Below are 26,486 nucleotides of genomic sequence, written 5' to 3' on the forward strand. Positions count from 1 at the left end.
GTTTATTATAGCTCGCTGGGACACATTTGATTAATGAGGCCACGCTGTGGTGCGCGCAAATACATGGAGCACAGATGCTTTGCTGGTTTTTTTTCATTTCCACATAATGAACCAATAAGTAGGATCAAACATAATGCATTATGGTTACAATCAGAACTGAGAATGTATGAGCTGGGAGGAGAAATACAATTGGAAAAAATCAAAAGAACATAAATCAGTGATTCATAGTCGTACAATTCCCCAACTATGTCCTGTATTTTAATCAGAAATGAGACAAAATGCCAAAAAAAAGATGGAAATAAATTAAGTTATCTAGTAGAAAGCAGATGAACTTTACATAAAGGAGACATATTTTGACATTTTCTTGAATGGCTTGTCTCTGCTTAAACCTTTAGAGAAGGAACGGTCTGAAGTTAAATTGATAGCTATTCCATGATTCTTTGGCACAAAAGCGTAAAGTGCATTAAATACTTGAGTTTGAAAGTTATTTGTTATCAGAAATACAAAAAAATATCATATCTTAAAGGTCTCCTATAAGGCAAAATGCACTTTTTTTTTGTTTGTGTCTCCGTTGTGTCAGGGAACTCACAAAGTGTCAGAAAACAAACCCTCTCTCTTTTCCTCCGTACACAAATCTCTAAAAACGGGGCTACAACGGAGCTGATCCAGATTTGCGTCCGATATGACATAATATCAGAAATGTGGGCTGGCTTTACACCCACGGCCCTATCAGAAACGTCACTATCAGGAACAAAGCACAACGTTTTTTGGAAGTAATATGATATTTGTTTACATTAGCAAGCATCACTAACACTCATAGCTAACCTGTACTGGAGAGAATATGTGTAAAAAAGTAGGAAATAAAAAAAGGAACTCACTTTGTGGTAAACCCGCAAGAGAAAAAGCATTTGAGCTCCATACTGTTTCAGAAATAATCGTTGAAGTGGTTTGGAACCTAATATGGCATTTAATCACGTCAGAAATTAGCTGACATTCTGCCGTCAGAGAGGAGACCTCACTGCTTGCCTTGCCATGCTCAAACGGGGGCGGGGCCAGCATCAGCCAAATTCAAATTTAAAGTTACAGTCACAGAATCAGCGCTTCTCTAACAGGGCTGAACTAGAGGGATATGAGGGATGTCTAAAATGCATGATCTGTTTGGTATTTTGAGCAAAACACATCATAGGCATGTTTTTTATATATTTTTATATATCTGAGACCCATAATATATGCCTAAAAATAGCATAATAGGAGACCTTTAAGGTCCACCCACTAGTGTTTTCAATAACTAGTATTTTAATAACTAGTGGATGGATAGGAGTTCTTTTTTGGTTGATTTCTTGTATTCTATAACAATTAGTATACTGGATCGATAACTTCTTGGAAAAAGCTTCAGACAGGAACTGCAGTGTAACACATACAATGAATCAGTGACCATAAGCAAGTGAATGCCCATAAAAACATCTTAAAATAATAAATCTTGTGATCCTCCCTCAAGAGGATTTGAGGTCTTTTTGCAGGGCTCTGAAGAGCTGCACCGCTGCGTCTGTCCACGCCTCCTTCTGCTGCTGGCTGCTCGCTGCAGCCAGCGTCTGGGTGGTGTACACCAGCGTCAGCACCGTCCTCTCGAAGTCCTGCCAGCTCAGAGGCTGGTGGCGCCGGCCCAGCTCCACTGTCAGGCGGCGGATGTCTGAGAGCGACTTGGGCAGGACGTCCTCACAGATGACCTCCAGCTTCTCCGCGCTCCTCAGGGAGGCCAGCTCCTCATCTGGGATCAGCATGTGGTGTTCTTCATCTCGGATCTGCATTCCAGCCAGCAGGATCTGCGGGCCAAAGGTCCACCAATGAAAGAAGAAGTCTATCTACAAGAACATTTTTATTGTCCTTTTTGTGATTAGAACTGACGACAGCATTCAACTTAAAAAACATTCCTTTCATCAATGTCAGGAAAACTTTGGGTACACACAGTTCTCTCCACATGATTAGCAGAACAGCAATTTTTAGCAAAGGAAGATTGACTACAAATGTTTGACTGGGACAGATCTTTTGCACATTCCCAGTATAATTAAAGTGGTTTCCAGTATTAAAGCCGAGTCATTAACCTTTTCAGCACCTCTGAACACAAAGGGTCTGAACTGACCTCAAAAAGCAGGTCCACATCCTCCGCCGATCGCAGGAACGTGGGGTTGATGAGCGAATACGTCCCGCGCTTTATCCTATATGCAGATGGATACAGAGCTAGGACCCAGAAGTACAGGAAATTAGATTAGAGGATCTCTCCTGTTTTCACGAAATTAGGCAACGCATTATCCGATGTCTCATGCTTGTGGGTGGGCCAGAGGTTGAGAAAACACAGATACGTTACTGCTCAAATATTATGCAGGTGGGAAGGAATCTGGCTCCAGCTGGGCAGAGGGTAATAGGTCTTTCACCAGAGCCACAGATGCTCCTATATTCACAAGTGGCAGTGGCCAGTGCACCCAGAGGTGAGATACCCCCGCTCACAGAGGGGCAGGTGTAGCTGACCTCAATTGGTCAGATTTCAGAGTGTCAGTTCAGAAGTGTAGCAGATCAGAGACCGCGTTATTGGTGGTGTCCAGATAGGGCGGGAAAGAAAGACCTATCTCTCAGCTAGTGGAACAGTTGCCACTTCTTTATGATACAAAATCTATATTTGACTGAATGTGATAACAATTGCCAATTCCACATGCTATGACACATTTGATCAATAGGTAGGAAGTAAATAAGTACATTTATTCAAGTATTTTGTTTTATTATTTTCCTATGTTTCACATTTTTTCAATTAAGCTACAACCAACAGGCAGTTAGCTTAGCTTAACACAAAGACTTGAAATGGGTCAATAGAGTGCAGCTGAACAAGGTGAAAAAAACGACAGTGACACAATGTTAATGCATTTGTTGGGCGCAGTTATTTTTGGAAGGAAAACCCCTATAGTGAGTTTATTTTTTAGCATTTGGCTACTCAGAAAGGCTATCTGTGTCCAAGAAAGGATTTAGGAACCAGCCTGATCTCTCAATCACAGTCTAATTTCTGCTTAACCACTCTGTGTGATGTTGTGCAGATATTCCCACTGGTAATGAAAAGTCTTTGGGAGTTCAAGTCAAGTCTTGAATATAAAAGCAGAGGTCACACAAGGATCCACATTTCCCCTTTCATACTGTTTATACGACTACTATTGCTGCCCTGACTCTTAAAATACGTTCATATTACAATGCCATCCATTGTGTGAGAGTCCAAGAGCGATTGGATGACACTGCTTCTGCAGAGTGAAGTGAAAAGTAAAGTTGACTAGAGCTAAAAGGGGATTCACAGCAAAACTAAGTAATTTAAACCTCTTTTGACATCTCACTCTCTTTTTCCACTGCTCGCATATGCTGCTGCCATCCAGTTATTGGCTCAGCGTGTAAGCCATCACACAGATCACACACACAGAACTTAATGAGGTATACAGCATGAACGCTGGGCTCCATCTGAATTCAGATACAATACAACTCATGTCCTACAGCGGAATCCACGGTGTGCTCTCTCGCCAATTCTGGTGTAACGATCGGCCCCGCTGCCCGCAGCCTCCTCGTCCAGATACAGTTAGGCTTCATAGCATCTGTGAGGCCAGCCAAAGCAACATGCACTGGCTCATCTCTTCATGTACCTGCCATCATTCAGAATGTAAAAGAAAATACGCAGCTCTATGTTACATTGTTAGAATAATAAAACCCACTTACATGGTATTATTGTCAGCATATTATCTTAACCGTTCACCCTCTCAAACTTGCCCCAACCAAAAAAGGCCATTGTTGTGATTATAGAAATACAAGTTGGTGGGGTAGGTAAGTTTGAGAAACCGGCTCGAGATACACTTTTTGTTATATTCCATGGAATGCTCTTAACATCCCGATAGCAATGAATATCTTAAGTGCTTTGACAAAAAATCCATAAAAAAATGTCATCTGTGGAAGCCGTAGTACTGTAAAAAGCACGACCAATCATTTTAGCCGGCCCGACTAAAATAACTGGATGGCCTACCTGCCTGTCAGCCTTCCATCTGTGCACAAACTTATCTCGTACCCTCATTGGTCATGTGCGCGTTCGTGTGTGTTGGAGGAGGGGCCCATCTCTATAAGGAAGTGGCAGATTTTCTCCGGTCGTGTATTTTCAAATTCTAGCGATCTCGAGCCGGTTTCTCAAATTTACATACCCTACCTTTAAGTCAAGTGTTCAAAGTCCAAACTTTTTTCTCCATTATCTGAAACTAATCTGTAAATCCTTTACCTAAAATGTAATAGTTGGTCATTTTGGGAGATACTTCTGTATTCCTTATTGCAAGACTAACCTAACTTAACACCACTCAATGGTTAAAATCTAGCTAGAGCTAGCTTAGTTTAGCATAGAAGAGTGGAAACTGGGGGACAGCTAGCCTGAATGCTGTACAAAGTAACACATCCATCAACTCCAAAGATAACACATCAGTACAGTAAAAAGGTAAAACTAATATGTTGCCATATCTAAGGAACTCCTAAGGACTTTTTTATGCCAGGTGTACTGCTTGTAATGCTCACAATAACAATAAGACTGAAATAATTGCAATTTTCTCTTTTGTTACTTACAGACAGAGTCATACAAAGTGTTTTCCCTTGTTCAATATATAATATAATATTATATATTATAATATAATCAAGGAACTTTTATTGACGCTCATAAAAGCAATGTGTTTAACTTATTGCTTCAAAAAAAAATGCTAAGCTAAGCATCTATGGCTCTAGCTTTATTTGTACTGTAGAGTTCTTAGCATCTAACTCTGGTCTAAAACTATTTATTGTGCGACAAAGGCTTTGCTGTAAACTCTACATACGTTTCAGGAACTTCTCAACAATGGATATTCACAATCAGCCTTCAAAAACGTTTGGAGTGTAATTGTAGAAGATAAAACCCTCCATAAATTGTTCTAACACCCCAAACGGCACTGAGGATTTTTTTTTCTAGATCCAACACTGACATGAAGCTATGAAAACATTGCAACTAGCAAGTGAAAATTACCACTCCTCATTTAGTAAGTGACTCCCAAATGCACGATCAGCAGCGCTGAAGGAATGCCTGTGCAGTCATAATAGATACTGAAGAGACACTTTAGCTGCATCGAGGCATTGTCAAGGTAAACAAAACAGCACAAAGAGAAAGTGTGCTCATCACAACAAGGGTTATTTTTATAAAAGATTGCGTAGCTGCAGGGACATTACACCTGGGAAGCAGAGCCAATGGTGGTTTGAATTAGAAATCAATAATCTGTGCTATACATAAAAGTTGTCTAGTACTTTGAAAAAGTACTTAAGTGTGCAGAGAGAATTTATGATTCCAGCAGCGGGAAACATCAGTTAGCAGTAAAATGTTATTGCTTGTTAAAGCTCACATGGTTGGAGCAGCACTGATGCAGACGCAGAAACAGACCACAATATTCATGCAAGGAAGTTAAAAAGAAGAAAATGTGATGTTGTTCATTTGTAGGAGCTAGTAGGAGAGCAGGTATACATGACTCAAATGTACACACAAATAGCAATAGTTGCATCACAGAGACCAGTCAGACAATCTTGCAAGGAACTGAGGGAAAGGGTACATATACTGTAGGGCTGCTCGATTATGGCAAAAATCATAATCTCGATTATTTGGGTCAATAATTGTGATTGCGATTATTCATTAACTTTGAAAACATCCATTTATTGGAGAAAAAACATTTGAACAGTATGTTTTTAACAGTTGATTACCCTTAACTTAAAGTATAATTCAACTGAAAAACCAAAAACAATAATAATAAAAAGATAATCGTTTTATTTAGATTACGTTGTTTTCGTAATCGTTACAAGCCATAATCGTAATCGCGATTAAAATACGATTAATTGAGCAGCCCTTAATATACTGTATACACTGGAAACTGAACAAGTACCTAAGGGTCTAGGTCAGGTGATGAGAAAGAGAGGGCAAAGCTGATTATCACGACAAGACAGATTCAAGCAATTAGACCGGCACCAGCAATGCAAAATATACCAAGTTATCGAAATCAGTTCATTCCAGTTACTGTAAATATTAAGCCAGTTAAAAGATTTGTTAGTATTTAATATTCAGTTTTGAACGTGTCACTGCTGCGGAAAAAATGATTTTTCTAGCTGACTTATTTTGAGTGTCAAATAAAGGTGTCTCTTCTTACACCATCTTTGCTTTTCCTGTTGCTCATTCTGAGTCTGTTCTTCCCTCATTCCCCCCCTCCCTCCTGCAGAGCTCCAAACAATCTGCATTTGGACGGGCAGGCTTCCCCCAATGTCATTATGCACAGGCAGGGAACTTGTAATCTCCCGTTAACTGCTTGCAAGGAGATGAGGGAACAACAAAGATCCATTAATTAGCAGGGCTAAATGGTATTCCTGGCTGGAGGGATGTCTTGATCAGAGAGAGAGAGAGAGAGAGGCAAACAAAAACAAAAACAATATGGTTGTCTGGATCCCTCTGGCTTAGGGTAACAGGGGTGAAAAGGACACGGGAGGGAATGAAAGTCTTGGCCGCAATGGCCCATCTTCTGCTTAGTATTTAAATTCACCTCCAAATCATATTAAAATCCAAAAAAACTGCATTTTTCTAGCAGCTCAGATGCAAACTCTAACATTTACAGTGTAAACAGAGTCTTCCCCATACATATTCCCACTGTGAGACACTTCTTTTACAAGCTAAGCAAGTCAAGTAGCGCAAGGAAAGACGAGATAGGATCTGAAACTTCGGATATTAAAATAGTTGGAAGACTGATGATGATTAGACACACTGGGATTTATTAGTCTGTATTAAAAAATGTTACATAGTTGATTAAGTTCTACTCAGTGAAAAAAGTCAAGATAAAGGTGACAATCTTTCTTTTTCACAATTAAAAGTTTCAAATGAATACCATTTTTGTTTATGAAAGATATAAATGTTGTTTTGACTGAGTTTTAATATGCCAAAAATATATAAGCAACGGCTAGTCAATATACCTTCTGTGTAATCTAACAGAGGAAATTAATTCTAATGTGTAATGGATGTGTAAAAGGCAAATGTTTGCTTCAAAAAGGTGATATGTCAATGTTGTGTTTGCAGCTTTCTCTGCTCCCCTCAGGTGGCCAAACAGATATTACATTGTCATGAACAAAAACAACAATTTCCCAATTTTTCTTGCACTAATTTGCTTCCTGGCAGAGGGCAGAAAGGCCTTTAAAAACGATTTTAGTTAAAGTATCACTCAAATCCTGTCTGTTCTGAAGCGTTTTTTCAGCATCATGCAAGGAAGGAGGACCAAGGATGTTATAGTATGCGAGTTTGGAGAAAGGAATTTCCTAAGTGAGTGGATCCAGTTGCAACAGGCCAGTCACTTTTCATTGGAAAATCAAGTGTTGATGTCTTGCATGTCACAATGTTCCCAATATCTCCGGAAGAAAAACACATTATTTCACAGAAACACAAAAGCAAAACAAGATTGAACTGTCAAGCATGTTTGTTTCCAAAAGCTAATACTATTTGAAATGAGGAAGCAAATATACCAATGGTAGTGATAGGGAGATAAAAGATACACCTACTTTTCCTGTGATGCTGAGAGGCTGCCAGGTGCATTGCCAGGTTAAGAATGATGAGTAGAGCCCACCACTGCGTCATGTTGATCCTCATCACACACACAACGATGGTGGACAATGCTGTGACTGTTGAGTTTGAACATTTCACAGGACTTTCATATGCAGGATCATTCCTTCATTCAGTGCATTCATTTGTTGCCACCTCCCTCCCTACTTCCATCCCCTCTCACTCTCTCTTTTTCTATTCTGAGTATGTTTTCGTCTCAGGCCTGGCCGTCTGGGCTCTCATCTGGAAATCATCAGGAGTTGGACATCGCCTGCCGTTTTGGCTGGACTTTTCTCACGGTAACTGGCCGAGTGCTTGACTGGGTCTGGTTCAATTACTGTGTGACTCTTCACTGGACTGGATTGATGTGTAGCTGACTGACTTGCCAATTGATTGACTGAATATATTGGCATCCCATGAGCCAGAACCAAACCAGAGCTAGTACAAGAAACTGCTGCTAATCTTAGAAAGTGCTCTAGCTGCGTGATCAAGCAACCTTATTAGCTTAATGGGTATTTCTGGCTTGTTTCAATTTGGGTTATTTCCGCTGTTTCGGCAATCGATTCTAATATCTTTAACACGCAAAGTTAATTACTAATATCGGAGGAAACAAGAAACCAAGTGATTTTGAATAAACCAAAAGCGCCAGATTATGTCCTTTTTTATTTGGGATGGAACATAGAGCACCAGAAATGTCAGTAAAAATCTCATTGCACATGGAAACTGCGAGCCAAACACTTGCTAAGTTGCCTAAGTTTGTTGCAAACTTTCACTGTTTGGTAATGACTTTAGGTACATTGGTGTTTAGCTTGAGTTGTACATGGTGGCACCATCAATTCAAAAGTTACCTTTGCTTTATACTTTGGATTATGGCCAAATACACAAACGATTTCATATTAGACTCAGCTTGATTTGTGAATTAGCTAATATTAGCATGGTAACACCAAACCGGGTATTAGCATTATAGCAGCATTATAACTGCTAAACATCACCATGTTAGCATTGCCATTTAGATCATGTTAGCAAAATGATATGAGCAGTTAGCCCAAAGCTTAGCATGGCTTTTGACCTTTAGCCAAAAGCTGTACATAAGTCTAACTGTTTTAGAATTTCTAGCAATATTGGCGTAGTGAACAATGTTCCAAGTGGTAATATATTTCTTCCTTTAATGTATGTTCCTTTAAATGGAAATCATTTTTCTCTCTTCATATATTTTGGCTTGGATTCCAGGTTAATTGACTTGTATTCTGTCCTGACATAAAAGGCCTGTTTGATTGTACGTAGCATGCAGCAACTCTACGACGATGGAACCCAGACGGAGACAGGCGGAGACATACTGCTACGTGTCGACAGTCAACATCAACAACGACATGAGGAGCATTTAGAGCATCTTGATTCAAGGCTGTCAAGACTCTTTCCCCGTCTTTATACTCTCTCCTGCACCGCCTCTCCTGTTCTTTGTTGTCACAGAATGTGTGCAATCATCATACAGTCCTCGTGCCAAAGCACATAAAAGAATGTGAAGGTGCGCTGGATTTCAGAAGGTTTGCTTTCTTGGCTCAACCTCTAAGAATGCATCTGCTAGAATAAAATAAACATACTGTTCCAGTAATGTCCTCGCGTCAAAGCACTTATACCCAATCGGTGGATTAGAGAGTGACAATTAATTATTCAAAAGAGGCAGCGGATATAAAACTGAAATGTTTATTCAGACTATGTAATGCTGATAAGGGCACACTATTTCTTATCGACGTTAGAATAAATAATGAAGTCTGGTAATTTGTGCAGTTATCGTCTCCTTTTTGAATCATAAGGCCCTACTTTTTTTGCTGCTAAATATTCCCTGTTGTTGACACAAGTATTTGAAGTCACAAAAGCTATCATAAACAGCTGCATAAGGCTAGTAGTGCTTCTATTTCATTAAAGTGCTGATAATAATATTGAGTGGACATGAAGGAGCCATAACATCGTTTATCTGCTTAATTTTTAGAGTGCTTTGGTGTCACAGTGAGGAAAAACGTACCAAGAAGTGAACATTTGTGTCTCAGGTGAGATGCATTTAAATAGCAAATAGATCTATTTTGCCTGCTTGAGGGGGAAGCAATAATATCATATTGTTAACCTAGTTGTATTTAAAGGTTTGATTAATCTACACACTTTAATTCATGTGATTTTGCTCTACTACCATCCCCATATGTTGGATTGAATATTTGCTCGCAGCAGAAACCAAGGTATGATGCCCTTCTCTTCTTCTCTTTTTTCAGCTTGTAGAATACAACAAACACATTTACATGGATGATGAAGCTGGAATAAAAAGCACCACAGTGTACAAGCTGCATCTCTGCATGTGATTCACATGACTAACACTAAGGCAGATGGCATGGGCGAAAAAAAGAAATACGGTTTCTGCAGGTGTAAGACAAGAAAATACTGACCCCTGACTGTTGAGGGTCAAAAACACAAACTCTCACATGCTCCAGATGCTCCTTCTGTTATGACCATAAGGGGGCAGTGTTACGACACACATCCAGAAAGATCCTAAACCTCTCCAAGATCCTGCAGTGATGGCTGCTGCTCCCCAACTCTCTAGACTTTTGGTGATGCTGCATGAATTCTGAAATAATTGAATCCTATTCATATAAAGTCTGATAATATGAATGCAGCCACTTACCAGAGATCAAAGGGTTGTTTGGGTACAAGACAGGTGGGGGCCCTTGAGACATCCTGTGTTTTAATTGCTTCTGTGCTATAAACCACCAGAATGCTCTAAAATATGCAAAATAGTACGTGGCCACTGTATATCTGAACTTGCATGAGGCTCGCTTAATAGTCAAATTGCTGTGACAAAAAAAGTCTGCAGCTGCAATTTGTCTTACAAAGCTGTGAGTCAGGATAAAAGGTACACACCTGACCTGAATGTGCAAATATAGAATAAGCTTAAAAGGTGAGGTTGAACTTGTTTCCAGCTCAGGGACAGTGACTCATCGAATATTGCTTCTGACAGATTGCAGGAACTGACGCCTGGAGGCCAAGGCAGGAGGCTGCATGTACGGGATGTCAAACACACTGCCTTACAGCCTGCAGCTATATTAACTGAGGAGTTTGTACATTGTTACAGTATGCAGTCTGTGTCAAACCAAGCCAAGCCTTTAAGAGGTTAAAATAGTTTTTAATTATTTTTAATCCCCAATCAAAGCTCTGTTGAAATGTTTTGGGGCCTTTGCTTTGGCATTCACTGCGAATAAGACTTTGTTATTGCTTGCTCCAAAAAGTTGAGTAAATAAAAAGCACAGAGGTAAGTCGAACAAATATTTTTGTTTGTGGAAGGACATTTTCCCTTAAATGAGTAAGAGCAATGAGAAAAGTGTGGAGGTCTTTGTGTTGGCCCAGAGAGGTAAAACGTTTGAAAACAGGAAGTGAACTCTTTTAAAGTTTTAAAAGATCTATTGATTGACCATAGTTAGTCACAAGTGAGAATAGGCTGTCTGGTACACCACTACCCAGCTGACAGGAGGCATCAAAACAACTCACCAAAATATAAGTGTGAGTGTTGAACCACAATGCCTAATGATCATAACTCAGGCAGGATAATTACCTCAACCGTCCATCAACAGTTTCAAGAAGGCTCATCTGAATAGAAGCACAGTCGCAGCTCACACTCTTTAAGCGGAGCTGGCATATCTTGGACAGCCGGCGTTATCATGGTTGGCCCTGGTGGGTGTCTCCTTTAAAAAAAGTGTCTACCTGTCTGCCTGAAACGCTCTGCACACTGGAGAGGAGACAGCCACAGCAGAACTCTGCACTAATACACCACCTGTCTCATTACTGTGTGGCATCCACTATTTATTTCCATGCACTATCATAATTAGTCATCATAGTAAATAAAGCTTCATAACTGTTGTTGGAATTAACGTCTTGGTGAAGTTCGCGTTGCTAATGTCCTCTTTTGTTCCGCTGCTTGTAATTCTTGACCAATTAATTTATAATGACCGTATTCACGGGCCAGATGGCAGCCACTGTTACGAGGAGAAAGTGTGAACTGCAAAACTAAATCAATAATTGTCCTAGCTGTGTACACTTGTCAAAAAAGGTTTAGCTTGATTATTTTATAAAATACTCCTGACATGTCTTAAATGTAGATTAATACATTCATATAGAAAAACAGCAATAGTAAAAGTTGCTGGTTTTTATATTTTTAGATAATATTGAAGTAATATAAATCTCCAGTTTAAATGCCTTTAATATTTCAGTATTTATCATACTTACATGAGGTATTTTCACAAACTAAGAGACAGTACTGGACTACCCTAATGAAGAGAAACTAGTTTATTATGTCTGTTTTTATATATATAATAAAATACCTAAAGCAGAAATTAATTGGCAGTGTGAATAAGCACGGTTGCAGAAATCAACACGGTAATGAAAATGGTTGATTAAAATGCCACATTAAAGCACTAGCAGACACATTTTTCATTCTAAACATCAGAAGGTTTAAGCCTACCATTATTTTTGTAAAAAACTTTAAATTCATGACCCATTCAATATTATATACTTGAGTTATGTGCCTAAACTTTTAAATCGTTAATACTGTATAAACTAAAGATTAGTAACAATATGAGCAACACTACTCAACCCAGACAGTATTTGTTTCAAGGGATTAATTTCTCTAGTGAGGTAATGGCAAAATAGTCCTCAGGTACTCTCAGATAAATAAGGGAAACTATTGCAGGATACTGACTTCTTGCTCTGAATCTGGAAGGAAGCCGCTTTACTTCCTGTGCCACCAAGCTGCTGGCAACTGCTTCTAATAAATAGAATAAGAATGGATATGTATACTTAATTTCCTGTGTAATCACTGCGCTACTCATGCTTGAGTGTGCGTCGGCGGGCTTCATGTTAATGAAAGATGCTTATGGAGTCGTGGTGAGAGGCAGAGCGATAACATCTGTCACTATGATCATGACTGATGTGTGAATCCCAGTCACGATTTCCAGTTACCATCATCAACCGTTGATAGGTAATGAGGATGTGTTTGCAGGGCCTGGTCATCAGCGCCTCCTTATTAAACACACCCCAGAGGGGGAGTTGTCACGATGGCAGGGGAACTGAGTGGGCCAACATTTCTGCTCATAACGAGCTAATGAAAGAGATTTGGCAAAAAATAAACAATGTTGTGTGTGTTGATGCTAGGAAAAGTAGTTTGACAAAGAAAAAGGATTGTTTATCTTTCAACCATTAAATATATTCATAATGCATATTTAGTCAGGCATACAGTTTAAACCTTACTAGAGTGGCGTGTCAATTGTATTCTTTACTGCTGTGTTCCGATTAACCAAAGCACATTTTTGAGTGGATTAATTGCATATAAAATCAGTGCAAATATGTAAATGGACGCAAAAAGTAGCAACGTTTCTTTGGTCAAGGATAAATGAGACAAGACGAATACGTCGGAGAAAGATTTAAACTTGAACAAAAACGGGCAGGAAATGGTTTGACTCCATCATAAAGAGATTATAATTTATTGGAGTGAAACAAGGAAGTAAACTGACATTCCTGATGAGTTCTGCGGTCAGTAAGAGTAGAGTTTGTTATTTTTGGTATCCATTGGTTTTGATACTTCTGAGAACCCTCAATTTCTTTCCTCGGTTACATCGAAACATTTAGTTTGAATGCGGCAAACTTTAAAAAAAAAAGTAAACAAGTATTATATTTACTTTCATGTCCTTTTCCAGGCTCTGCGGCTCGGCGTTTTTGCCACTATAAATACAATCTGCACTTTTTTTTCAGTCAACATGACTTGAAACTTTAGAATCTGACGCTCTTGTCGCACCTCATGGACAAAATCTCCCCTGCACCTGGTTCCCAGAACAAAGCCGCTGCCCTGTAGGACATCATGTGACGAATGAAAGATGGAGGGGCCGCAGACCCGGCTGAACCCGGTGAATGAGGTCAGCTCCTGGTCTGGGGGCCGGTGAATGTGTTGTTGTTTGTGTGTGAGGTAGTAGATTGAGGTGGGATGAGAGAGCTGTGCAACACATCAAAGCTCCTGCAGCCACAGATGGCTAATAGCAGGATCAGACTGAAGCCTTCTGCTGATGATGCAGCACTTCAGTGGGAACAGGTAGAGGGGGGGCTTCATTGTACGAACACATGGAGGACTAAAGAGGCGTTTCTAGAGAGGAAGATGTTGGAAAAAGAGTATACAAATGGGAAAAAGACCATTATCACACGATAAGATATGAATGAGTGCATAAAATACTTGTACAATGGCACCTCCTATAGACCATTTGATAGAGACACATTAAGAAAAGCTTAGGTGGACAGAGATGTGGAACGATGACTAAATGGTGTGGCCAAAATAGAAAACAGTAATGGGAAAGAGTGAAATGAAAAAATCTAGAAGCAGGAAATATGACAGAAAGTGCTTGGAGAGCAGGATGACTGAAACCTGGGATGTGGCTCAACAGATTTTCAGCATCAAAAAGGAGGTTGCATAAAGAGTAGAGTGCATCAATGTGCTGGTACCACAGAAACTTCACACAGGCCACACTTTTCTTTGCAAAATGTCCTCTATAATTATAGCATTTGCTGAATGAACTTTACAAAACTGGCAGTGCAAGATATTTGGAATTCTGTTATCAATATATGGCACAGTTAGGCTCCAGCTTGGGTAAAAAAGCCTACAAAATGCACAATAAAATGGCAACAAATTGTCTGCAAAGCCATAATAACTGGCAGTTAATAAATGCAAAGAAACAAAATGTACACCAACATAGATTCAGTTCAAAAGAAAAATAAAGAACTGTACACTGTTTACACTTTTCACTTGCTAGCTAACTGCTACAAACATGCTTGCTTGTTAGAGGAAAAAAGAGACCACCCTTGTTCACTTGTTAGCTTACTGCTACAAAAATGTAGAATAATATAAAGAGTGAATTTAGGCTTGACTTTAATGTAAAGTTACTGATGGGGCTTTTGGAATGTGTGAATGCTACTGGAATATCAGGACCTATTCTGCCAAGTTCTTAAATCTGTTTCAACACTGAATTAGCTTAACTGTTATGTAGCCACTGTATCAGTTTCAAGAGCTAATTTGTTGACTGGCAATATGTGGTACTAATGATAATCCTAAATGAATTTGAGTTTCTTTCAGTCAGAAATGGGAACTAAGGAGGAATTTGGGTCTCCATGTATTATGTAGAGAAAAAGATGAGGATTGTTACCAGAGCGGGATGAATAATAAAACCCACAAATATCCATTACAGTACAAGCCATTATTTTCCCTCCACTGCTTTCACTCCAAATTCATTCATGGAACCTTGCCAGTACTATTAATAGAAGACATTTCATTAAAAACATTTCAGACAAGGTGGATTGGTGGCGTCAGATCAATGTTAAACGACATGAGGGGGTTTTGGTGCTCGATGCAGTAAACAGCTGGGAACGAGAAACCCATCTTTCAAAAACATTCCATCTCTCAGCTTGTGACTGGATTTGTGCGTCGTCTTTTCCATGACAATGCTCAAGCTTTGACTTCCTGTATCAGATTTCAAAACAACATCTGGAGGGAGGGAGGGGGCTCAGCTTGAACCTGCCTTTCTCTCTTTTTTTGTGCGTGCGTCTTTGTGACTGTCAAGCAGTGACAAAGCCAACCAAATCCAAAATCTATCCCTCGTTAAAATCTCACACTTCTTTCCCTGCCCCAATCCTCTCAAAGCTGTCTACCGCGGAGCAAAGTGCCTTGTTAGATCAGATCTGTGTCTGCTTCTCCTGCAATATCCCCGCCGCACAAAGTCTGGATTATACAATTAAACTCTACATCTTTGCGTTTCAAAGCATAAGCCCTCATCAAGGCACCAGCATACACAAGATTTAAGGAAATGAGCAACTTAAAGAACGCCTACACAAGACATGTGAAGGAATTTGCATGCTACTCAGAAATGCACACAGCTGGTAATTAGTTTGTCATAGTTTTGTTTCCATAAGCCTCTCTGTTTTCCCTTTCAGGTTATTTACTTTGAATGTGACTTTCCTGTCCTCTGCCACCTCATTCATTCTTCTCATTAGCTGTCAGCGCTCAAAAGCTTTCTTTGCTTCAAGGCTTTTCCTCCAGCAGACTCGCTCTGGTTGCTTTGCTCGTTCCCTCACATCCTCAGGACCAGTCAGTGACAGCAAATATCCCGGGCTCTGCCTCGCCACTCAGCCACAGCGCTGCCATAAAAAGCAATAGCTCAGTTGTTATGTCCAAAAGTAAAGTCTTGATTTCCTTTTTTTTGCTGGCTTGTTATGGGGAAAAGGGACCACCCTGAGAAGTTGTAAGAAGTCCAATTGACATAAACTAACTGTTACATCTTAAGCCACATAGACTTTTTGCCATAGAGCTACACTGGCTGGTCTGGACACAATTTATTTGATAAAGCAATTTTGACTATGCTTGTATTGACTAAAGATCACATTTGTGGGAACATGTAAGAGCTGCATATGGCTCTCTGTGTCTAAAGTAGAGATGCATTTAGCAGAGAGAAGGGGGATAAGGGGAGAAGAGACAAGATGCAAATTACTTTATAGTTATTGTAGATCGCCCTCTGTCAGTGAACAACAAAATGAAAAATGGACTCCAGATTGTGTCCGTCATTAGATACTGTCATTGTACGTAATTAAACATCGTCTACTGCCATCAGTGCAAGTGGATCTGATTTGCAGATGAGAGAAAATAGGGCTATGTCGGTCGATGCCAATGTCTGGCCAATTAATCAGTGCATCCTTAGTCTAAAGGAATCAGTATGCTTTTAACAAAGTATTCTTCGGGTTGCAGAAACTCTGATGTTTTCATTGGACAACTTTAGAAAAGTTTTAAACTTTTTGAAACAGACAAGCCTTGTTGTTAAGCCTTGTAGGAAAGTGACACACTTATTGGATAGCAAGCATGTTAGAAGACATCTGCTCCTTTACGATCAATTCGATGGCTGCTAAACCATAATATTCTATCTCTGAGGGCTCCTGCTGCTGTGCTTTAGTCCAGTTTGTCCAAGTGAATTATTATTCCCTCTTTAATATTTTGGAAAATGTTTGTTAAAAACATTGATACCAATCTCATATCTGCCTGTGAAATAGCTAGTCAGGAGATAGTTGGCTTAGTTTTGCAACAGAAGTTCTCAGCAACAGCCTTGTAGTAAGTAATCATTTCTAAAGATCACTAAATAACACATTGTATCTAATATCTTTAATGTGTACAAAAGAGTTCTGGTTTAACACTGGTTTAACTATTCCTTGATAGGGACGAGTGACTTCCTGTTCTCAGTTTGATGTAGGAAGACTTTAGGGCAGCTGATTGGCCAATGGAAAAGAGCCAGTCTACTCCATGCTTCAACCCTATATGCTAAGCTAACTGTCTGCTGGCTGTAGCTTTGTATTTATTGAACAGACAATAATCTCCTCTACCTCTTGGCAAGACAGTGAAAAAGCCTATTTCCCCAAAATGTCGAGCTGAGTCTTTGTTCTTGCTGCATCGCCACTGGCGCAGGATGTAAACAGACAATAGGTGTGTAGACGTGTCTACCACTTTTCTGTTTGGGGTATAATTGCAAAGGCTAGAATAAATCTAAGTTAATATTTAGAGTGTTTTCCCGGGAAATCTCTGCCATATCAGCAAAGTAAAAGGAAGGAAGGATAAAATGCTTGAGATCAGGGTGTCCTCATGTCCCCTCTGTAGATTAAAATCATGACACTCTGAGAGTTGGCTGCCTTCACATCTCCCCATCTTCTGTAAAACACAGGCTGCTAGATTTTTTGTATTCTTTGATAATCCAAATGGATTTTATGTGCAATGGAAGCACAAGCTTCTCTTTGACTTTTGCCTTTAGCATCTAATTTAACTGGCCTTACAAAATGGGGCTTGGGGAGGAAACGGCAAAACAATAATAAAGGAAGGGGCTCAACACCAAATTTAGAATTTGTAAAATGAAATCCTTAAGCGGTTAAAGCCTTTTTTTGGAGGATAATCTTTCGGCTGTGCCCCAACTACCCTGATGTGTCTCTCCTCCCCAGCAGTCATTTCTGTCATTATTATCTCCCCCTGCTCTCTATCCGTCCATCTTGCCTACTCATAACTTATTCCATTATGTCCTTCTGATTCCTTCCCGCTCTAACTCCCTAAACCCCTCCCTTCCCTTTTCACTTTCTTTGTCTTTCTTTCATTTTCCGTCAATTGCCCTCGCCTTTAATCCTCCCTCTTGATGATTGGATCCTCAAGGTCAATTTCCTGTTATAATCAAAGCCTCAGATATAATAAAAAAACGACTGCTCCAAAAAAAGCATTGACCCAGCCTTGAGCACAGTGGCGTCAGGATAAACCCTGCAGAAGCACATGCAGGTCACGACCTCGCCTGTGTTTTCATTGAGGTTAGGCTTGGTTATTACGCCTCTTTGGCCATGATGTTTGGTTGTTTGTTTGTTTGTTTGTTTATCATCATTTGTCCTCTACTTGTCACGCCTCTCTGCTGACCCCTGGGTTGTGTTCAGGGCCCCTCTGGCAATGACCGTTCTGACCCCAACAACCAAAGACATAACACCACAGCTCATTCCTCATCTACATGTGTACACAGACGATGCTACACGAGCCAGACTTTTCCATGAATGCATGCAAGCATGTATGTTTGTGAATATAGAGAATGAGGCCACCAGCCGGGTTGTATAGATTTTCTTTGCTGTTGATACTCCCCAGTGCTCAGGGGATCACCAACCCTGTCAGTTAGTTGGCAAGCCAAGGGCCCCCATTGATCATTTCTAACACGGTAAACAAACCTCCATGAAGGCTTGCCATCATCCCTTGCAGCATCTAGGATCCAGTGTGAGAGGGGCAACACTGGGCCCATAATCCTGCATTACCCCATTGAGGTTTGCTTTGTACTGATAAAAGTTTACTGCTTTATAAAATAAATCACAATATTTACACTGAGCAGCCTCCGAATTCCAATCGAATTTTATTTTCAACAGATAAGAAAAGGTATTAGGTTTGAAGTACAGCTTATTCTTTTATATATTTTTCAAAAATCGGTTCTGGTCAATGATGGTAACAATATTAGAAAAGGTTTCTGGAGCTCTGTTTACTTTCCACAGAGTATGCTCTGCTCTACAGCAACCTGTGAGGTTAGAAAGTTGGATTTCATGCCAAGTTTAACAGAATAAGTGAATGATTTTTATCCAGTGAACCTGCATCAGGTCTGATGAAACCCCTTGAATTCTGAGAAATTCCATGGCAATGCTTGCAATGCTGAATGAATGACCCGAAGCTTGTCCTCGGGGGGGCTCCCATTGTTCAAGAAACTGAAGCCATTTTTCAACCATCCCACCTACAGGTAGGCAAACTCTCTGAAGACACTGCACTTTGTCAAATACATAAATATTTAATTAAGTTCAGCACAAAGGAAGAAAATCCAAAAGGGCTCCGTATCGAGAGCCCTTCTACCCATAAAGACGTATAAGCATTAAAGTTTTGTGAAACTTTCTCAAAGATCGTAAAAGAACTTGAGATAAACACAACACTTTGCATAATTAAAATCCCAGCTACACAGTAATTAAGACCATGCTATCAGTTATCCTTGACAACATGATGCAGACACAGGAGCTACATTATCTTTGTTTTGTGTCTATTTCAGGCGTGGAGAAAAATATAGTTTCTCTATTTTCCACAGCTTCCTGATTGTAAATGAGGTGACAAGGTTCTTTGTATGCTCAATTGGTTCCTGGGTTGCTTTTTTCTTCCTCTCACAGCGACGTCTCCCCCGGATCAGAAGGAATCAGCCTCTCAGGAAGAGACCAGCTGCTGTTCCATTCACATTATTTGCACTCGCTACTCTTTTGCGTTGACAACATAATTACCAAAGCCGAGGCCCTGTGCAATTAAAACCCAGTGGCTGCTGACAGGGGGGGCTTGAGTAGAGCGAACACGGTGGGATGAGACAGGATCTCAACAGAAGTGTCTCTTAGAGGGGAAATGTCCCCGTTTTTTCCACGATGCTGACAGGAGCCCAGGAACAACATAAAGTTTGCCGTCGCAGCAGGACTTGAAAGAATCAAAGATGATGATGTGGATGCCCCTCAAATGCCCCCATCTACCATGTATCTCTTTATTAGCTAGCAGGGGATTGTGGAAAGGGTGTTTTATCGCATGAAAGTACTCATAGAACATTTACAGATTTGAGGATCAAGGGTTGCCCTCTGGGATATTTGCTGCAGGATCATATTCAAGTGCATAAGCAAAAAAGTCAGTGATGTGAAAGGGGTTAGGATGGATTTAGGATTAAAGGGTTACATTGGACTTAATGGCAGCTACATTCAACTACAACAATACCACTTGTAGACAGCAGGAACTGCCATTGGTCATCATGAGCTGCTTGTGTTTACTCTCAGTTGTTTCTGGCTCGATAGAGATTATTGTGAAAAAATATATTAGGGAAGTTGCATAAATGCTCTCACATCTAGCAAAGCCATGTTGACTGCAAACCTTCTGTTCACCCTCAACACAAACAACCATCATAGCAAAATGGTAACATATTTCTTCTTCGAAAAAGAGAGGTATTAGTTATGTAACTAATATAATTTGAAAATGAAGTAAATTTGCATATTCCAAATATTAACATAATGCAAAAATAAACCTTATGACGTTATCTGTGCCTGTCTCCTTGTCTGGATAAACAGCAGCAGGGTATCCTACAGGCCAAATGACTCAAACCTATATGCCCCTGGGGCGGAGAGCTACATAGATAAAAATGCACGTAAACACACACGCACAACACACTAAGGCTCACACTGAGGCAGGTCTTCCAGTGAGTGCATGAATGCATGGCCAGAGGGAAATTACTGTCACCTACGATGTGTGTGGGTCTGAATAATTGTCTGCCTGCATCTATTTTTATGGTAATATGTGCAGCCCTTCAATGCATTCAGCGTAAATCAAATATATCATTTTTCACTTTTTAATGAAGAAAAATTACCTACTTGTAGCAGCGCAGCTTGTTAGACAAACAAAATAACTGGAGTTCCCGTTGGGCAACATGGCACCAACCTTACCAAATGAGCCCTCCATCACATGTGATCAATAATTGTCAACCCTCGTTCCACTTTGAGAGTACGGCAAGTCCAAACATTGCATTATTCTACCAAACACTGCGCCACCTCTGCAGATTAATCGGGTGTTTTGTGACAACAGGATTGCTCTTTACAAAGGATTTAACTGCAAACTAATTTGTTTTCAGGTGGATTGAAAGCAAAAGATTAAATACTTACCATTTGTGAACAAAACACACGCTGCATACCGAGATCATATTGATAGCGCCCAGGTCTACAGTAATTACAAAGCAATACATGCATGCTATGCTGAAACCATGTATTAGAGCATTAGCTGTTATTAAGTTCATTTACTTCAATGCAGTTTCACGATTATACAATGTCAAAACATGAAACAATCAGCCCAGAAATAATGACATTTTGAATATTTCAAGCCTTGAGCACTTTCTGGTAGGAATTTAATAGCATTTTCATTAGTGAGTTTATTTGTTTATTGGCAGTTTTTGCAGAGATAAGATGGCTGTTTAATTATGAAAAAGCAGAGAATGGCACTTTGGTTTGTTAAACAGCTTAAGAAATGAAAAGGAAGGCAGTGAGGCATTACAAACAAAATGTTGCCACTGCCACGGTACCTAATCATCCCCAATGGAGACAAAAACTACTTTCTATGAGCTTGTTAACTGTTGTCAATTGGCCTTTTGGTCTGCATGCGTGTCTTTTTTGTCTCTAAGCTGTCATTGCTTTACAAACTTGCAACAGCATCTTGTAAATAAGACCAAACATGATGCACTCAACCTCAAGCTTTCTTCCCAAACTAATATCCTCATTGAAATCCACAACAGATCATACACATGGACCTTAAATGAAGCTTATTTTTTAACCAGTGGGTGACTCTCTTTAGAAAAGTGTCATCACAAAGCAACAATGGGGGCCACAGCAGTCAGCATAGCAACAGTTCAGTCTGGAACATGATGCCCACTGCTACTTATCACAAAGTTGTTGTTTACTCCAAAAGTCTTAACGTACACAGCAATCAATGACCTGCCCTGTGGAGTTAATAGAAATGTTTGTAGCCTTTATTTAACCTTTATTTAAAATGCATACTAAAGTGACCGTGGTCATCTTAAAAGTATACAAAGGATGAATTTAAAATGATGAAATGTCAAATAGTCACAGGGAGATATAAATAATGAGATAAAAGAACACCTTGACGGTGGTAAGTATCACCTGTACTCAATGACCTCTATCTCAGTTTGCAGCTGTTTGCTACAGTTTGGGCCAAAAATCATAAACCTGCTCTTTGTTTGAAACTTCATTTATTCATTATTTATTTGCTGCAGGACTGTTTACTTGCATGCGAAGCCTGCGATAACATTATTCGTACATGCTACTCGGAATACAAACAGACTACAAATCAGATACTTCCAATTCCAAACGATACTTTTACTACTTCAAGGGTAAGCAACACGTTTGATAAATTAAGAACTACCCAAAATGTATAATGAATGTGTGAAATTAGTCAAAACTACAATTCAATACTAACTCCCTACAGCTATGCTATAGGCTACTAGGTGCTAAGACCAATACATTCTATGGCTAACACACAGCAGCGCTTAACTTATAAGCACAACTCACAAAGTACACTGACATTAATGTAGTTCATTTTGAAGATTTTTGGACAATAGACACCTTTACATTTTTAATTATACATTTCATGACTGTCCATCAAATGGTCTTCGTCCCACTATTTGCCAAAAATCCCATAATAAAGAACAACCAACATATTAGCTCCTAAAATGCTAGCTTCCCTTTTAATAGCTGGTTATCCTTCTCTAGCACCTGCCAGCACAACACTGCAGACGTTTTTTCAGCCCTCCTTTCACTTTTTCCGTCTCAGTCATCACCTGAAAGCCACCTGTTCCCTCTCCACTGCTCTTCTGTCAGCACTTTACCCGGTGACCTTTGAAAGTCTTATTCAAAGCACCAGATTGTTTTTCTTAGAGTGCCAACATCTGTGTAGTGGTGACAGCTACTGTATGTCTAAGTGCAATTCTGTCACCAAATGTTCAGCCATAATTCACTTTATATCAAAACGTATGGAATAATTGAGAAATTGATCATAGGTATATGACAAAGGCTTAAATAGAGGTTATACGACGCTAACTGAGTATTTATTTTTCCATTTGTTCAGGGCCAAATTGCCTAGTTGTTTGAGGAATGAAAGCAATTTAAAACAAATGACCGATAGAGGTACACCTAATAACATATTGATTTTAAAATTAAGATATCTGCCACCACAATCTCTGTGTAATTTCTTGGGAATGTTCTGGTAGTAGATTGGGGCAGTAGAAGAAAATCCCATGGCTCATTTTTTTCCACAACCAGTGCAATTTGCCGTAATATTCAGCCGTCACAGGGAATGCTATCTCTCCTTTAAGTCATCTTAAATTCTATTTTGAACACCACCTCCTCCTCAACCTCCTGCTGCTTTCTTATTCTTCACTTCCCTGTTACATTTATTGTGATCACTAACAGATTGAAGCCATTTCTGTTTAAACAGCCACTGGCCTCAGAAGCGAGGAGAGGGAAGTCAAATGTATCTTTCTGCCACCCACTCCTCAAATAAAAAGTCAAATGTTGGCATCCTCTGCCTCTATAGCCATCCCATTTGTCCTGAGTGCCGTTCAGGTTTCAATGCAATTTGTTTGTACATGATTCTGGGAAATAGCTGTTGGAGAGGTGATAGTAGAGCTAAATAGCCTAGTTGTAGTGATGGATGTGACATATATAAGTCAGAGTGTGGATGGGGAGGGCTGATGGTCATAAGGTTTAATCAGCACCATACGTCTTGCAGAATGGAACAAGGGCTGATCCCGTATTAGCTTTAATAACCTCTGTCACAACTCACAATACTGACACGTTCCCCTCATTATAATACACTGAACAAAAATATAAACACAACACTTTTGTTTTTGCTCCCATTTTTCATGAGATGAACTCAAAGATCTAAAAAATGTTCTATATACACAAAATAACCATTTCTCTCAAATATTTTTCACAAATCTGAAAAAATCTGTGATAGTGAGCACTTCTCCTTTGCCGAGATAATCCATCCCACCTCACAGGTGTGGCATATACCAAGATGCTGATTAGACAGCATGATTATTGCACAGGTGTGCCTTAGGCTGGCCACAATAAAAGGCCACTCTGAAACGTGCAGCTTTGCTTTATTGGGGGGGTCTGGGGGGGTCCGAAAACCAGTCAGGTTTAACCCTAACCCTAACCCTAACCTTAGCCCTAACCCTAACATGTCACCCACTGACACATTAAAAAATGTTTTAGGGTTTAACCCTAATCCTAAACCTAACCCTAACATGTCAGTGGGTGACATGTTAGGGTTAGGGTTAGGGTTAAACCTGACTGGTTTTCGGACCCCCCCAGACCCCCCCAATAAAGCAAAACTGCACGTTTCAGAGTGGCCTTTTATTGTGGCCAGCCTAAGGCACACCTGTGCAATAATCATGCTGTCTAATCAGCATCTTGATATGCCACACCTGTGAGGTGGGATGGATTATCTTGGCAAAGGAGAAGTGCTCACTATCACAGATTTTTTCAGATTTGTGAACAATATTTGAGAGAAATGGTTATTTTGTGTATATAGAAAATGTTTTAGATCTTTGAGTTCATCTCATGAAAAATGGGAGCAAAAACAAAAGTGTTGCATTTATATTTTTGTTCAGTGTAACAGTAGGCTTTATGATAATAGGGACTTCATTTGTATAGCATTTTTAAAGACAGACTTAAAAAAGAACTGGCAGACAAAGCAAACAAGGCAATAAAAAGCCAAACCCAAGGGCCAAAAAAAAGCTAAACTAAATTAAGGTAACATTACCATAAGAGAGGTCAGCAGTTTAAGCAAGGGTGCATTTTTCATTAAATCAACCTTCAAATGCTAATTTGAGCATGCGCTAGTTTCCCGAAAAATCCCCAGGATACATTCTCTACACTACAGAACGAAGCTGAATACAATCTGAAAAAGCTAAACAGAAACCTGCTGTTCAGTTTTGCCTTCCACTTGTGAGGAGGATAGCCAGATGGTGGGACCATGAGGAATTAATGTGAAGTTATTTTGGACATTAATAATCTCAAAAGGAGAATGATGGTTGGGAAAATAGTGTCTCATCCCTTCTGCCTGTGTCAGCCTCAGTGGAAGCGTTGTGGTAAAAGTTAACAAAGCAGTAGACAGAGAAGAGAAAACAAAGTGAGAAAGTCCTTCACAAGTGTTGTTAATATAAAGGTCAGCCGTTCTGCAGCGCCGCTCCTATTGGACCCAATTTGTTTCTGCAGTGATCAATACAGGAAATGTGAGAGAGGATCCTCTGTCAGTAGCCCTCAGAAGTTGAATCTGATGTTTTTCAAATGTCTCATCAGCCTAAAAGAGATCATTCTGCTCATTAATCTCAAAGACCAAAATGAGACAGTAAACTGACTCATGATTTCTGGTTATTCCGTCTTATTTTATTATATGGATCTGTTACTCCCCGCTCACAGATTTCCTGGGCGATTAGTTTTCAAACACAATAAATGATGGACTTTTTCAACTTAATGGCAGCAGCGATTACCTTTTTTGCACCAAGTCATTATCATTCTTAAGAGACACAATTTCCAAAGAGATATAATAATGTATTTAACTGTACTTCCAATTGATGTGTCCTTAATCAAGGCAATCACTGGCATTAACAGCTGTTTTTCAATCAAACACCACATAATAAAAGATGGTTTTCAGTGTGTCTGGTTACCAAATTTGTGAAAAATCAGCACACACTTGAAAATGCTTGATATTTATGTTTGGTGTTGACTAATCCCCCACAATGCAATTCACAAAAGAATAATGGGAGCTGCAACCCATGACAACAAATTGTGGATTAGGGCGAGTCAATTTCAGGAAAATCCTGTGTGTACTATGTTTAAAAAATATTACATATTTTCAAAATGATTATAGCTACATTGTTAGTTTATTAGTAAAGGTCATTGATGTATTGTGTACTGCAAGAAAAAAAAGAAAAAAAATAGCATAAATACATCAGTTTCTGCATTCTACTTTCTCAGCTTGGTTCCTCTAAGGAGTGTTGGGCTATAGGGTAAATTACCATCTTAAATCTTTATGCAGCTTTTTCTTTCAAACACACTTCTTTAAAGTATTTACTACATAAAACACATTGCTATGAAGACCAAAGAAGCCCTGGTCTACATGTTGCGCTACACACTTTTCTGCTTTGAGCAGTGTTCAATTGCATGCTTTAACCAAAGTAGTTTTTGTAATTCGAGTGACATAAACTTAATATTTCCAGTCTCGTCTGAACAATAAAGCTGAAAATATACTTGCACTGGTACAGAATATTTAAAGAGAAGTAAACAAACAAAGTCTCAGAAATGAATTAATGATTGGTATATAATCCATTAAAAAGTGATTAGGAGCTTTGTAAGCTACCAGCCCTTTACTATTAAACACTCTTAAGCCTCTGTGCTAATAAGAAGAGCAAACCCATACGAAACAATGTGATTACAATTTAAATTAATTATGCATAAAACAATAGTGAAATACTTTCATCCAGAGCTAAAACCAGACCACTTATTTATTTGTGCATCACAACAAACCCGAGCTTCCGTGTGAAGCAGATGTGCCATAAAGCAGCTGACTTGAATATATTTCCAAGCATTTAATTTTCCACGATGCATTACCTTTTCCTTCATTTGTTTACCTTGAAAG

At 39.5% G+C, this 26,486-nt stretch overlaps 1 protein-coding gene across 1 annotated transcript; it reads right to left on the bottom strand.

Annotated features, from left to right (window-relative positions):
• Window positions 1-1,188: 1,188 nt before the first annotated feature.
• On the bottom strand, window positions 1,189-7,742 carry LOC104949407 (protein FAM180A-like). Its single transcript, XM_010775765.1, has 3 exons — window positions 7,609-7,742; window positions 2,141-2,238; window positions 1,189-1,823 (listed from the first exon to the last, which is right to left on the bottom strand). The coding sequence occupies exons 1-3, from the start codon at window positions 7,694-7,696 to the stop codon at window positions 1,494-1,496; spliced, it is 516 nt and encodes a 171-aa protein (XP_010774067.1). The 5' UTR covers window positions 7,697-7,742; the 3' UTR covers window positions 1,189-1,493.
• Between the last annotated feature and the right edge of the window lie 18,744 nt (window positions 7,743-26,486).

This window comes from Notothenia coriiceps, unplaced genomic scaffold, assembly GCF_000735185.1.
Source record: "Notothenia coriiceps isolate Sejong01 unplaced genomic scaffold, NC01 NC01_scaffold00016128, whole genome shotgun sequence".
NCBI lineage: Eukaryota > Metazoa > Chordata > Actinopteri > Perciformes > Nototheniidae > Notothenia > Notothenia coriiceps.

What these genes read in the sequence shown, in the direction of transcription:
- LOC104949407 (XM_010775765.1), bottom strand. Translation starts at nt 7,696, where the DNA reads ATGAGGATCAACATGACGCAGTGGTGGGCTCTACTCATCATTCTTAAC. An exon ending in CTCTCAGCATCACAGGAAAA is followed by an intron (nt 2,239 to 7,608) that starts GTAGGTGTATCT and finishes TCTGGGTCCTAG; the next exon opens with CTCTGTATCCATCTGCATAT. An exon ending in ATGTGGACCTGCTTTTTGAG is followed by an intron (nt 1,824 to 2,140) that starts GTCAGTTCAGAC and finishes TTTGGCCCGCAG; the next exon opens with ATCCTGCTGGCTGGAATGCA.